Source organism: Salvelinus namaycush, chromosome 21, assembly GCF_016432855.1.
Source record: "Salvelinus namaycush isolate Seneca chromosome 21, SaNama_1.0, whole genome shotgun sequence".
Lineage (NCBI taxonomy): Eukaryota > Metazoa > Chordata > Actinopteri > Salmoniformes > Salmonidae > Salvelinus > Salvelinus namaycush.
In genome coordinates, this window is record NC_052327.1 from 16463772 (window position 1) to 16480094 (window position 16323).

The 16323-nt window shown below is 42.6% G+C and overlaps 1 protein-coding gene across 1 annotated transcript in view; it reads right to left on the bottom strand.

Annotated features, from left to right (window-relative positions):
• Positions 1-16323, bottom strand: part of ptprz1a (protein tyrosine phosphatase receptor type Z1a) — a 70256-nt gene that overhangs the window by 28548 nt on the left and 25385 nt on the right. Inside the window, exons 2-7 of the mRNA XM_039017273.1 lie at positions 14542-14613; positions 7785-7964; positions 7161-7312; positions 6190-6285; positions 4251-4317; positions 2400-2557 (exon numbers count right to left, since the gene is read on the bottom strand). Of these exons, the coding sequence (XP_038873201.1) occupies positions 2400-2557; positions 4251-4317; positions 6190-6285; positions 7161-7312; positions 7785-7964; positions 14542-14613 (725 nt within the window). The remainder of the gene's footprint in view (positions 1-2399; positions 2558-4250; positions 4318-6189; positions 6286-7160; positions 7313-7784; positions 7965-14541; positions 14614-16323) is intronic.

Below are 16323 nucleotides of genomic sequence, written 5' to 3' on the forward strand. Positions count from 1 at the left end.
CGCAGTCGTGGGTGAACAGGGAGTACAGGAGAGGGCTCAGAACGCACCCTTGTGGGGCCCCAGTGTTGAGGATCAGCTGGGTGGAGATGTTGTTACCTACCCTCACCACCTGGGGGGCGGCCCGTCAGGAAGTCCAGTACCCAGTTGCACAGGGCGGGGTCGAGACCCAGGGTCTCGAGCTTGATGACGAGTTTGGAGGGTACTATGGTGTTAAATGCTGAGCTGTAGTCGATGAACAGCATTCTCACATAGGTATTTCTCTTGTCCAGATGGGTTAGGGCAGTGTGCAGTGTGGTTGCGATTGCGTCGTCTGTGGACCTATTGGGTCGGTAAGCAAATTGGAGTGGGTCTAGGGTGTCAGGTAGGGTGGAGGTGATATGGTCCTTGACTAGTCTCTCAAAGCACTTCATGATGACGGAAGTGAGTGCTACGGGGCGGTAGTCGTTTTTTAGCTCAGTTACCTTAACTTTCTTGGGAACAGGAACAATGGTGGCCCTCTTGAAGCATGTGGGAACAGCAGACTGGGATAAGGATTGATTGAATATGTTCGTAAACACACCAGCCAGCTGATCTGCGCATGCTCTGAGGACGCGGCTGGGAATGCCGTCTGGGCCTGCAGCCTTGCAAGGGTTAACACGTTTAAATGTTTTACTCACCTCGGCTGCAGTGAAGGAGAGCCCGCAGGTTTTGGTAGCGGGCCGTGTCAGTGGCACTGTATTGTCCTCAAAGCAGGCCAAAAAGTTATTTAGTCTGTCTGGGAGCAAGACATCCTGGTCCGCGACGGGGCTGGTTTTCTTTTTGTAATCCGTGATTGACTGTAGACCCTGCCACATACCTCTTGTGTCTGAGCTGTTGAATTGCGACTACTTTGTCTCTATACTGGCACTTAGCTTGTTTGATTGCCTTGCGGAGGGAATAGCTACACTGTTTGTATTCGGTCATGTTTCTGGTCACCTTGCCCTGGTTGAAAGCAGTGGTTCGCTCTTTCAGTTTCACGCGAATGCTGCAATCAATCCACGGTTTCTGGTTTGGGAATGTTTTAATCATTGCTGTGGGTATTATGTCGCCGATGCACTTTCTAATGAACTCGCTCACCGAATCAGCGTATTCGTCAATGTTGTTGTTGGACGCAATGCGGAACATATCCCAATCCACGTGATCGAAGCAGTCTTGAAGCGTGGAATCAGATTGGTCGGACCAGCGTTGAACAGACCTGAGCGCTGGAGCTTCTTGTTTTAGTTTCTGTTTGTAGGCTGGAAGCAACAAAATGGAGTCGTGGTCAGCTTTTCCGAAAGGAGGGCGGGGGAGGGCCTTATATGCGTCGCGGAAGTTAGAATAACAATGATCCAGGGTTTTACCAGCCCTGGTAGCACAATCGATATGCTGATAGAATTTAGGGAGTTTTGTTTTCAGATTAGCCTTGTTAAAATCCCCAGCTACGATGAATGCAGCCTCAGGGTGTGTGGTTTCCAGTTTACATAGAGTCAGATAAAGTTCGTTCAGGGCCATCGATGTGTCTGCTTGGGGGGGAATATATACGGCTGTGATTATAATCGAAGAGAATTCCCTTGGTAGATAATGCGGTCGACATTTGATTGTGAGGAATTCTAAGTCAGGTGAACAGAATGACTTGAGTTCCTGTATGTTGTTATGATCACACCACGTCTCGTTAATCATAAGGCATACCCCCCCGCCCCTCTTCTTACCAGAAAGATGTTTGTTTCTGTCGGCACGATGCGTGAAGAAACCAGCTGGCTGCACCGACTCCGTTAGCGTCTCTCGAGTGAGCCATGTTTCCGTGAAGCAAAGAACGTTACAGTCTCTTATGTCTCTCTGGAATGCTACCCTTGCTCGGATTTCATCAACCTTGTTGTCAAGAGACTGGACATTGGCAAGTAGTATGCTGGGGAGTGGAGCGCGATGTGCCCGTCTCCGAAGCCTGACCAGAAGACCGCTTCGTTTGCCCCTTTTACGGCGTCGTTGTTTAGGGTCGCTGGCTGGGATCAGATCCATTGTACTGGGTGGAAGGCAAAACACAGGATCCGCTTCGGGAGAGTCATATTCCTGGTCGTAATGATAGTGAGTTGACGTTGCTCTTATATTCAGTAGTTCCTCCCGACTGTACGTAATGAAACCTAAGATTACCTGGGGTACCAATGTAAGAAATAACACGTAAAAAAACAAAATACTGCATAGTTTCCTAGGAACGCGAAGCGAGGCGGCCATCTCTGTCGGCGCCGGAAGTAGAAAAGAAGATGTCCTAACCGACTTGCCAAAACTATAGCTTGTTAACAAGAAATTTGTGGAGTGGTTGAAAAACAAGTTTTAATGACTCCAACCTAAGTGTATGTAAACTTCCGACTTCAACCGTACATGGACACACTCACACACAGACCCACCTGCGTGTCGGAGATGGCCACAGTGTTCTTGAAGACGATCCACTCCACGGTCTCAGTGCAGGGTGGTGTGGTGAGGGAGCCGTTGTAGATGAAGTACTTCTCTGTGGAGTTGGGCAGGAGGCCCCGGAGAGAGAAGGGACCCACCCTCCCACTCTTACCTAGACAGGGGGAAAGTGTAGGGAACGCAGACAGAGAAGCAAAAGTGAAATAGAGGAACAGATCAAAAGGAAGAGAGAATGACAGACGATAGAGATTAACCGATAGAGGATAACCAATAGAGGATAACCAATACAGGATAAACGATAGATTATGAATGATAGAGTATGAACGATATATGATAACCGATAGAGGATAACCAATAGAGTATGAACGATGGAGGCTGAACGATAGATGATAACCAATAGAGGATAGAGGATAAATGATAGAGGATGAACGATAGAGGATGAACGATAGAGGATAACCAATAGAGGATAAACAATAGAGTATGAATGATAGAGTATGAACGATATAGGATAACCGATAGAGGATAACCAATAGAGTATGAAAGATGGAAGTTGAACGATAGATGATAACCGATATAGGATAACCGATAGAGGATAAAGAGTTAATGATAGAGAATGAACGATAGAGGATAAACAATAGAGGATAAACGATTGAGAATAAACAAAAGAGGATAACAACAGAGAATAGCCAATAGAGGATAAACGATAGAGGATGAACGATAGAGGATAAACAATAGAGGATGAACGATAGAGGATAAACAATCGAGGATGAACGATAGAGTATAAATGATAGAGAATGAATGATAGAGGATGAACAATCGAGGATGAACGATAGAGTAAAAATTAACGTCATTTAGCAGACGCTCTTATCCAGAGCGACTTACAAATGTACCTTTTTTTTTATATTTAACTAGGCAAGTGGGTTAACTGCCTGTTCAGGGGCAGAACGATAGATTTGTACCTTGTCAGCTCGGGGATTTGAACTTGCAACCTTTCGGTTACTAGTCCAACGCTCTAACCACTAGGCTACCCTGCCGCCCCATAAATGATAGAGAATGAATGATAGAGGATGAACGATAGAGGATAAACAATCGAGGATGAACGATAGAGTATAAATGATAGAGAATGAATGATAGAGGATGAACAATAGAGGATAAACAATCGAGGATAAACGATAGAGGATAAACGATAGAGAATGAACGATAGAGAATGAACGATAGAGGATGAACGATAGAGGATAAACAATAGAGGATGAACGATAGAGAACAGAGGATAAACCATAGAGGATAAACAATAGAGTATGAACGATAGAGTATGAACGATAGAGGATAAACAATAGAGGATAAACAATAGAGTATGAACGATAGAGGATAAACGATAGAGGGTAAACGATAGAGTATGAACGATAGAGTATGAACGATAGAGGATAAACAATAGAGGATAAACGATAGAGTATGAACGATAGAGGGTAAACAATAGAGGATGAACGACAGAAGATGAACATAAAGAAAACAGTGTGTGTGTTTATGCATTAGTGCATGCCTGTGTGTTACATTAAGGCACAGTGAGGTAGTGGGTGTATGATTGTGGGGGATAGTGGCCCTTGAATTTACATGAAATGAGTTGATGCACTCTGTAATGCCTACCTGCATTGAAAACTTCAACCTCCATTAGCATTAACTATCGACTGTACAACATACTTTTACTGAAACTTAGGAACAGCGCTGTGCAGTAATACATCGATATTGAAATGCAAGAGAGATAATTATGGTTGTGCTTACAGCAGGTGAGTAAAAAAAAGTTGATTGGTTGAGGTTAGAGTTATTAGGGTTAAGTCAGGGTGACATACCGAATCGGCTGACACGGTTGATTCCGTCGATAATGGCTATGTAGTTGTCATTGTCTTCGATGCTCGTCTGTAAAGAGGGAAAGGCAGTAGGTTAGTCAGGCATCTCAAAAGTCTACAGTAGCTTCCTCTACTCATCGCCTCCCCCTTACCTTTTTGTGTCCCTCCATTTCTTGGGCTGCTTTAAAGAGGCAATCTGCAGTTGCTACATCCATTTTGGGACGTACATGTATTTATTTTATACTTTATTTAACCAGGTAGGCCAGTTGAGAATAAGTTCTCATTTACAACTGCGACCTGGCCAAGATAAAGCAAAGCAGTGCGACAAAAACAACAACACAGAGTTACACATAAACAAACGTACAGTCCATAACACAATAGAAAAATAAATGAATAATGATGTAGCCATTGATTCTTGAAAAATATAACTTATGATCTCATGATCTCAGTTCAACTGTCGTACCCAATCAGAACCCAAAACATAACCTTGTTTTTACTACATTGTTTGTAAACAAAGTAAATGTAAATAAACACTATGTTGCCTCAAAATAATTGCTAAAACTACAATGTTGTTATAATGGATGGTCAGTCCTTGTATACATAGCTCTGTCAATGAATTTGAGAGTGCTTACATTTCTCCAGCCCCATCCCTCAGCTTTTTACTGAAATAGGGGCATGGAGTTCACTTTGTTATTGTTTGAACTGCTGAATGCCCCTTTAAAGCTGTGACCCGCTTAGCTGAAGCTAACACTGATGCTAAGCTAAAGCCAACACTGATGTTAAGCTAATAGCTAGAGACGTGATATTCCACAGCTGACCGTCTATGTACTGTAGCATGTCTAATCTCTGCTCAGTCTGATGCTGTAGTGGGTAATCCGTTCCACTATTCTGTCCCCTTTGATTTCCCAGGTGGGCAGTGGAGTGTAGCCTAAGATGTGTGTGCTAATCTCCTCAACAAACACACACACGCATGGTACTGACCTGCTGGTATTCTACACTGTCAGTTACTGCCAGGCTGTTTATTCAGTAGAGGTACTGTTCAGACTAGTTATGTAGATACAGTAAGTCATCCCTCATCGACTATGAAAATCATTGCTGGTATGGACGCAAAATGATCCATCAAACACTCTTGACACAGGTCACAAACACACGCACACCTGCACAAAATCAAATCCATCAGCACACTCCGCTTCCTGTCAATGTCAACATATGACATACCTGTCAAGGACACCCACTCCCCCCAATCTACAGTACCTACCTACCTGAACACACAGGTAGGTAGGTACTGTGGCCATAGTAGGTCAAAACATACAGACCAATGGTAGAAAAAGTACCCATTGTCATACTTGAGTAAAAGTAAAGATACCTTAATAGAAAGTGACTCAAATAAAAATGAAAGTCACCCAATAAAATACTACTTGAGTAAGTCAAAAATGATTTGGTTTTAAATATACTTAAGTATCAAAAGTAAACATACTTGCTAAAATATACTTTAAAAGTAAAAGTATATATAATTTCACATTTCTTATATTAAGCAAACCAGACAGCACCATTTTCTTGTTTTTATTTAATTTACGGATAGCCAGGGCCACACTTCAACACTCAGACATCATTTACAAACTAAGCATTTATGTTTAGTGAATTCACCAGATCAGAGGCAGTAGGGATGTTCTCTTGATAAGTGTGTGAATTGGACCACTTTCCTGTTCTGCTAAGCATTCAAAATGTAACGAGTACTTTTGGGTGTCAGGGAAAATGTATGGAGTAAAAAGTACATTATTTTCTTTAGGAATGTAGTGAAGTAAAAGTTGTCAAAAATAGAAGTAGTAAAGTACAGATAGCCCTAAAAACGACTTAAGTAGTACTTATTAGTATGTTTACTTAAGTACTTTACACCAATGATACAGACACACTCAGAAAATGACCACACACTCACGCCCACCTCAAACAGCACAGAGAGAGCTGTGATCCTGCCCCCGTCCTTGATGGCCTGGTCTAAGGACTCAAAGCGATGCGCTTCATAACAGTAGATCTGCATCTGGAACAGACAGATACAAGGTACAGGAGATGGTTGATATCCCTTCAACTGTCCTTGAGAGTAGGGCTGAGTGCTATATCCTATTTTAAGGTATACTGGTATGGATCCACAAATTTGGATCTTTGGATTTGAACAATACTGTCTATAGCGATATTTTGATACAATGCTAAACTAATCGGAGTACTTCACAGTCAGTTTTGTCCTAGTTTGGTTGAGAATAAAACCATCAGAATGGAGAAAGCCCATTAAAACCACTTTGAATTCCTACGGTCATGTACAACGTATAAAACATATTTAGAACTTTTCAGAAACTTAACCGTTTCATCGTGTGTGTTCCAAATATCTCTAACAGTCGCCCCAATGTGAGATTTTTTATGCGAGTGATGTCAGAATGCGCTCACTGTTCCAAAATGTGATTGTTACGCAACAGGACAGTTAACCCGTGCTGCCCTTAAACCAAGGCACGCTGCCTGCTAATTATCTATAGGCTATGTTTCAACTTGTCAATTTCAGATTAGTTAATATTTTCTAACAACAGTTTGAATTGAGGTGTGTACCACCTCCTCATTAATTCTCACAGAAGTAGTCCATTTCACTGTTGCGGACGTTTGAGGCTTTACTGAGCCCGACAATCTCTCTTCGAAGAGAGCCCAAGCACTTATTCGGTTTGAGTGTACACTGCAGGGACCACTGTAGAATGATCACACCCGTGTGTTGGTAAGTGTCAAAGGGATAAATACTGTCAAATACAGCCAAACAGTCAAAAATTTGAAAGCCCTACTTGGGAGGTTACAATGAGGTCATACTCTGTCATATGGAGGTTATAACAAGGTTATACTCTGTCATAGTTATAATGGGCGAATGTCAGGTCTTACCTCCAGGGGGTACTTCACCCCGTTGAGGCTGTGTTCGGAGCCCTCTGAGGAGGCGTTGCAGCGTCCCCAGTGGAAGGTGATTCTTCCCACCTTAAACCTGCCCCTCAGCCCCCCTCCACTCACATAGAAGTCTCCCTCTGGGTTCACCGCCACTGGAGAGAACACACAGAGGGTGTTAGTTGACCCCATTAAACAACCCACACATACACTCACACACACTATATTGATGTGGCCTGAAGCTTGCCAAGTGAAAACACAAAAAGTCACGTACACACACACACATCCATCGGCTTTAAAAGTGCCATAAGTATACACTATAAAAATGCCCAATCTTTCAGTATCTAACAATATATAATAATTTCCACATCATCATATTGTATTGTATTCCTCCTTCCACTCTTCTTCTGCACCTCCTCCTTCTACTACGACAATGTAGTATTAAAACCCAGACCACAAGGCTCTGAGACAGTTTCTTCCCACAGGCAGTGGATACTGAATAGGTGACTGAATGGCTGGTTGCAGACAGGACTGTTTTACTGTATTACTTTTGCTTTACAGTTTCATTGCTGGCTGCTGTAATGCTGTTTTTATGGTGACGACTTATGGGGACGTGAGAGCGCATACCTGTCTTGCCGTCGTTCTTGATGGTGGCCCCATCAGACATCGCTTCCTCCCAGCCCTCGAACTTCAGCTTTTGGAACTGAACTTTGACCTGTGTCAGCTCCTCCTCGATGTTGATGGGTGACTGTCTGGCATTGTTACATGATGGGTACTTCTTGGCCCAGTTGTTTTGGTTGAGAGTCCCTGCCAAAAGAGAGTTGAAATGTGTTTAATGCATGGTAGAGATAGATAGCTAACATATTAGTGGTGCATCAGCTACATTCATTTGCCCAAAAATTGTACATGCTGTTTTCCATTTCAAAACACAACTCAGTTGTTTTCCCTTTTCCCGGAAGTGTACTCTGGTTTCTTCCTCTTTAATTAGTGACCAACTGATTGCAGGTGTGCTCCTGCGAAGAGCTAACGACCTAATCACCTTCAGGTGTGTCTGCTTTGACAGGATATCACTGGGGTGTAACATGCAGAACTGTGGAATTTCTCAAGCCATTCCTAGGGGATCCCCAGGGTGTGATAAATACTTATTTTTTATCCCCGCACTAATACCTTGGGGTGCACGATATATCAATGAACATATTAGCTAAAAATGCCAACATCGGTGTTGGCCGATGTCTAGTTTAACGCCGATGTTAAAAACCGTTTTCAAAGCTACCGTGCATACATATATAATGTAGGTACATTACGTAATGACGCCCACAATGTCTACTGTGTGGATCAAGCAGTCAACAAGTCGAGCAGTCATTTGAAAGAGTAAGAACATTTCAGCGAGACAACTCATAGGCGAAATCCATTCAAGTCAAGATAATGGAATTCATTGCCCTTGACAATCAACCGTTCTGTCGTGGGTGATGTTGGCTTTCGCCGACTGGTCGAGCACCGGTACACACTACCAAGTGTGCTATTTTTCAGATGTTGCCCTACATGAGTTACACAGTAATTTTGGGTATCAACCTCCACTCTTCCCGGGAACAAGAGCAGGAGGTCAGCATATCCTCGGCCCAGATGTTTGTCCGCCGCTGTCAACGTACCTGGAGAAGAGCCAGGGCGGCAATTCTCAAGACCAACTCCAGGTATCGTCGACAAGCTGACCGTCGTCGGACCCCAGCTCCCCACTACCACATTGGGCAGAGGGTATGGCTTTCCACTCGGGACCTGCCCCTTCGGGTGGAGTCCCGCATACTGTCCCCCAGTTTCATTGGTCCTTTTCCCATCTCTAGAGTCCTTAGTTCCACTGCTGTCCTTCTTGTGTTACCCCGTACCCTCCGTATTCACCCTACCTTCCATGTGTCTAGGATTAAGCCTGTGTCTCACAGTCCTTTGTCTTCTGTTTCTAGGCCCATCCCTCCCCCCCGGGTCATCAATGGCCAGCCAGTGTATACGGTGAGACGCCTCCTGAGGGTTCGACCAGGGGCAGGGGTTTCCAGTACCTGGTTGACTGGGAGGGTTATGGCCCGGAGGAGAGGTGCTGGGTCCCTGCTAAAGACATCCTGGACCCGGCCCTCATCGCCAATTTTTTGACAAGGAAAATATTGGTATCGGCCAAAAATGTAATATCGGTGCATAATACCTGATTCAAGTAATCATGGGTTGGGTGATATGATGAGTAGTTCAATCAAGTCCAATCTACATGAAGTGCTTATGGCAAAGGGTTGATATGGGGCTGTGCATGGAGCTGATGTGCCTATTTCACACGATAGAACAATTTAATGTCATGCTTTCATTCCAACATTTGCTCCTGCTCATTCATTGCTGTACATTTTCCAGTTGAACTGGAGTCAACTAAGGGGCTGGCAGTATCATTTTCAGTGTATTGGTCGCATGGGAGGCCTAAATTGCCTTCCTGAGTTTTGTTTCAATGCTTCTCCTGTAACCTAACTCATCCTATCAAACCTGGTTGCCAGTCTGTTTCTGTTTTAGCCAACACCTGTCTCATATGACATAGACAACAACAAAAGCTGGCTAAAACATCAGTGACAGTGAGTATGGGTAGTGTTTATTTCACTTGCCTTGAAGTTCCCAGCAGATAGATTTGATATGCATTGCTTAGGCTATATACTTTGAGCATGTAAATACATACACACACATACTACTACTACTACTACTATTACTCGTTACAATTTCTAACTGAATTTTAGTCCTGGGGCCCACATACTTTAGAGACCCATCATTGTAAAGACAATGAGGCTGAATGAGGTCATTCTGAGTTCTGGGTCAGCTCATTAGCATGTCAATGGCTCCACACACACAGCAGAGCGGATATGATGCAACAGTATATTCTTCATCATCTATCTGTTGTGGGCAATTGTAACTGCTGGTGTGCTTACCCGGTGATAATCGTATAAAAAAAAGCTGTTGTGAAAAGCCAAATTAAAAAATCTTTGTTATCTAATGTTTTTTTCTCAATGGTTCTGATGGTTTTTATGCTCAAATTCTCAACATTTGCTAAAACTGCAACAAAACCTCAGGAAAGGCACCTGGGTATTCATGCTTCCAGTCACTGCTAATCGACAGGGTCAGCGCTGCTTTGCTTAGCTTCATTTGTTGCATTCAGACGATTTCATAAAATAGATACAGTTACATATTGCAATATTATACTTTGACCTCAAGTATCAATTTGTTTAAAAAAAAGTTTTGCTAGGTAGCGTTCTTGCGGGTTAGGCTACCGTTGAACGAACATGAAAATGGACAAAATCCCTTTGAATGATTTATCAAGCTAGAATTTCATTTTGATGACATACTTTTTTGACGTTTTGATCTACATGTTTCAGTCATTTCAATTGTTGATATGAACATTTCGTTAGAACCGTATTTATTATATACAGGTAAATGCCAAAATAAAGGAAACGCTTGAGTAAATGAGGGATACAACGTATATTGAAAGCAGGTGCTTCCACACAGGTGTGGTACTGGTTCCTGAGGTAATTAAGCAATTAACATAACACTTCGCTTAGGGACAGTATAAAAATGCCCAGTTGCCTATTATTTTGGCTACTATGGCTAGAAGAGATGAATCAGTGAATTTGAAGGAGGGGTCTCAAAGCAGCATTTTTCATGGAAGAATGGTGTCGAATCCTCCAATAGAGTTTCAGACACTTGTAAAATCTATGACAAGGCTCATTGAGGCTGTTCTGGTGGCTCGTGATGGCCCACCGCTCTATTATTAAGAACTTTTATGTTGGTGTTTCCTTTATTTTAGTAGTTACCTGTATGTGTGTGTAATAATATTTCACATAATAATATTGTTATGTGTGTGTTTTTGGGCGTGTGAAGAAAAAAAATCTGGCGGATTGGAAGAATTGTAAATCCAAATTGAAAACATGTTTTTAGAATTTTTTGCAAATGTACGAAATAGCTAATTTACATAAGTATTCACACCCCTTTGCTATGACACTCCAAATTGAGCTCAGATGCATAAATGCTTGGTAAAGATACCGTTCTTCCCTTTCTAAGAGAGGTAGTAGACCATTCCATTAGTGGTGATAATGATGGTACTGTACAGTGTTTGGATCCACTTAAAGGTATGTCAGAGGAGCCTGTCTATTATGGTTTTAGGATAAGAAAGATCAGGGCTGAAGGGATGCGTCGCTCAAAAGGCACGCACAGCAAAAGAGAATCCCTTCCACACACACACACAACCGCAAGAGCATACACACACATGCAGATGATCTAATGGAAGCACACACACACACACACCTGCATTATGATAGCACATACACACAATGCAGATTATCCAATAAAATCACACACACACACACACACACACACACACACACACACACACACACACACACACACACACACACACACACACACACACACACACACACACACACACACACACACACACACACACACACATTATCACAAACAAGCTCATACAACCACAAATCACCATTCCAAGCCCTTTGGCTGGGAGGGCCCACCGTGCAGAATGGTTGTTTAACTCTCATGAGCTTCTATATTGTGCCTGAACAAAAACAATTGGACCCAATACAAGAGCACATCACAGGGATTCAAAATACAACACAATATTGTGTTATTGTTATTATGACTACATAGTCATTGCAATATTAATAAGCAACAAGCAATATAGTGTGTTTGTCTGTGTGTGTATGAACAAGTTTATCTGAACGTTGAACTCTATCAACTGCTTTTCTATTTCTAATATATCTTCAAGCATCCAACATAAACTTTCTGAAGCACAGGGTAAGTATAGCGTCCATAGGGCCATTGGACCAGGGCTGTTTTTCTGTTTATGCTAGTTATACAATAGGCCTATAGATGGGGGAGGTTATCGAGGACAGGGAAGTTGGGGAGGGACAGGGGCATGTTAGGGTGGCATTGGCAGTCGGAATACAGGTTGTCCCCCCGCCTGGCTGCCTGTGCCCACATGTCTGTGCCCTCACCCAATAATGTCCCCATTGTTGTGCCAGTCTCCCCATGTGTCACTCAGATTCAGTTTGTTGTGACGCCGACCGAGGCGAAAGGGGAGGTATGGGAATGTGGTGTGGTAAAGAGAGAGAGAGGGAGCAAAGGGAAGATGGAGAGAGAGCGTTGGGAAAGGGGTAGGGGTAGACTAGACAGTGAGAAGAAGAGGGGGAGTGAGAGAGAGAGAGAGAGAGAGAAGAGAGGAGAACACAAAGATAACAAGGGGTGGAGAGAGAATATTTTTTTTCTTGTCATGTCTAGTGAAAGCAAAGATTGACAGAGAGATATGGGGGGTGGGGGTGATTATTGTGTGCTACTGCCTGAGGGTCATAGTAAATATGCATGGTACATTTCCATGCCAAATTATGCATCTATTTTGTAGAATATGCTGTATTACTGACTGTTTGGCAACTGTATAAAATATAAACATGCTAATAATACAAACTGTATCAAAGTCAATGTTGAATTGAAGAGAAATACACACATTTTTGCTACACATCATACATTCTATGCCGTATTGGCTAGTCATAACCCATGTCATGTCTCATCCAACACAGATCAGACAAGCTAGGCTAAACAGCCGCTCCAAACCAGGGGCTGAATGTGCCCTACTTTCCAAATATGGGTCCCAGAGCCTAACACAGGGAATTCTCTCACCACCAGGGAATTCTCCATGGCTGAAAAAATAAATAAAGGAATAGTCCCTGAGAAGAGAGTCCCTAGTGTTGTGTGTGTGTGCGGTGGGGTGTTTTGTGTGTGGATGTGTGTGTGTGTGTGTGTGTGCGCGTGTGTGTGTGTGTGTGTGTGCGTGTGTGTATGCATGTGTATGTAACCCTCTGTCAAATGAGGCTACGCCAATACATTGTGGCGTTTGCACTGTTTAACAGCTTGTGTTACAACATTGTGTGTATTTGGATGTTGTCAACATTAGTTGAAAAGAGATTGTGGGCCATATTCTGAACTTGAACTTCAGTGTAAATAAGTCTTCCTTTCTCATCTCCCCATCTGATAACCTAAACATAGGCCAATTCTTAACTGACAACATTTCAGTTGAAACTTGTCTACTCTTTCCCCCAACCAGTGGTTATGGAGTAAAGGGGAGAGAGAAGGCCATGCCATTTACTATTGGAACAAGGCTCCAAATGACCCCCAATGATAACCAATCCATTTCCTTGTTGATATCTCTCCACACACAATGCCAAACGTCAGGCGAATTCATGAAGATCAAATGAATTTCTAAGGGGATACGTATTCAAATGCAAATCTCAAAATGAGACCACGGGGGGAAATTGGAATGGGTTCAGATGATCTTCAAGAGAAGGGGGGAGAATGTGTGAATGTTTTCTCAAATTATATTTTCAAATAGGACATTAATTCCCAGGTCTCTTTGGCGTCCCCGTTTCAGAAGATATTCATGAAACCAAGCTATTCATCATGACCTGTATTGTAAACAGAATTATTGCCAAAGAGTATATTCTGCAAATGGCCTACTCTTTTGATGTCTGCCGCACATGCACACACACACACCTTTGTTCTTCCTCTCAAAAAATGGCTGATATAGAGATGCCAGGAGTGGCCATTCCTAAGAAAATCACAGTCTACTCCAAGGTACAAGCTTCGTGAGGAGAACAAGCTTCGTGACTAGGCTACTCCATTTTTCTCTAACCAGTCAGAACAGTCTAGTCTAAGGCAAGACCAGTCTAGCCTAATAGGTTTATTGGAAACCATAACAGCTCTGTTAAAGGATGAGTCAAACAGATAAAGACAAAATTAATCCCTTCTGATATTTTCCACATGCACAGACTAGACAATCTCTGTGGTTATCTGTTATTACATTACGCACACACACTTATTACACGCGCACACACGGTACGCAAGTCACAAGCAACTATTAGTCTATGACTGCAAGTCTGACATTGTCTGTCACTACCAGCTCAAAATACTAGCGTTTCCGAGTCATTTATTTGAAGCACACTACTTATCAATCACATACTCACTCACTGTGTGTCCGCGCACCTGCACACCCACGGGTGCACGTATTCACACACACCAACACACACACACCTCATAAGAGGAGCTTTGAGGACACACTGTGGCAGTCCAGCAGACATCAAAGTCTTATCTCCACCAGAGTGCCACTCCACTCCTGACCACCTGTGGATTCATGGCTAGTGAGGAACCCATTCAATCTACAGGGTAACACCTCAACTGGTCTTTGGTTTTACAATGTTTCAAAATCACTTAGCTTCAATATATCAATAATTTATCCCAATGCATCCTACTGAGATATACGTAGAACATTTAACCAAACTCGTCTGGTCCCCTTCACACTTACCCGCATAGGACCAGTCGATGTCTTCTGAGAATTTACGCTGGGCCCGGTATCCGTATCCTTGCACCAGTTCAGCTGCAACAGAAAGAAAATAGCTCTCAAAAACAGCTCGGTTTATGTCCAAATATGTCATTTGATTAAATCAGCCTGGATTATTCTTATCATGGCACCAGAATGATTATACGTTCACACAGCCTCTAAACGCTATTGAGTTGGTGTGTTTTTATTTGAGAACTGAAAGACATCCATGTCACTTTCAAAGATCAACTCACGATACCCTCATTCCAAAAGATCATGGCAAAGAACAAATAACAATGTGTTATTACACATAACAATATTGCTTATAGGCCATAATGTGCAGTGCAACATTGAGGACCACTCATTTAGAGTTATATATGAGAAAATATCAGCAAGAGGGAGGTCTGAGATTGTACAATAAAAACAATCTGTTATCTTTTCCGTCTGAAGAAATTTGCTCAATTTTGAGAATGAGTAAGATTTACAGTGCCATCAGAAAGTATTCACACCCCTTGACTTATTCCATAAAATGTTGTGTTACAAGGTAGGATTAACATTGATTTAATTGTAATTTGTTGTCAAATATCTACACAAAAAACTCTCAGCTCAAAGTTGAAGAGAAATTCTAACATTTGTCAAAATATCATGAAAAATTAAAAACCTAATACATATTTCTTAAATTCTTCTAGCTCTGTCAAATTGGTTGTTGATCATTGCTAGACAGACATTTTTAAGTCTTGCCATAGATTTTCAAGCCGATTTAAGTAAAAACTGTAACTAGGCCACTCAGGAACATTCAATGTCGTCCTGGTATATTTGGCCTTGTGTTTTAGGTTATTGTCCTGCTGAAAGGTGAATTTGTCTCCATGTCTGTTGGAAAGCAGACTGAACCAGATCTTCCTCTATGATTTTTCCTGTGCTTAGCTCTATTCAGTTCTTTATCCTAACAAAACTCTCTAGTTCTTGCCGATGACAAGCATACCCATAACAAGATGCAGACATCACCAGGCTTGAAAATATGAAGAGTGGTACTCAGTGATGTGTTGTGTTGGATTTGCCCCAAACATAACACTTTCAGTACATAAAGTTAATTTCCCTAATTTTTTGCAGTTTTATTTTAGTGCCTTATTGCAAACAGCATGCATGTTTTGCAATATTTGTATTCCTTCTTATCACTCTGTCATTTAGGTTAATATTGTGGAGTATCCATTGCTGGGCAATACGGACTTTCAGCTCCCTCCAAAGATTTTCTATTGGGTTCAGGTCTGGAGACTGGCTAGGCAACTCCAGGACCTTGAGATGCTTCTTACGGAGCCACTCCTTAGTTGCCCTGGCTGTGTGTTTCGGGTGGTTGTCATGCTGGAAGACCCAGCCATGACCCATCTTCAATGCTCTTACTGAGGGAAGGAGGTTGTTGGCCAAGATCTCGCGATACATGGCCCCATCCATCCTCCCCTCAATACGGTGCAGTCGTCCTGTCCCCTTTGCAGAAAAGCATCCCCAAAGAATGATGTTTCCACCTCCATGATTCACGATTGGGATGGTGTTCTTGGGGTTGTACTCATCCTTCTTCTTCCTCCAAACACAGCGAGTGGAGTTTAGACCAAAAAGCTCAATTTCTGTCTCATCAGACCACATGACCTTCTCCCATTCCTCCTCTGGATCATCCAGATGGTCATTGGCAAACTTCAGACGGGCCTGGACATGCGCTGGCTTGAGCAGGGGGACCTTGCGTGCGCTGCAGGATTTTAATCCATGACGGCGTAG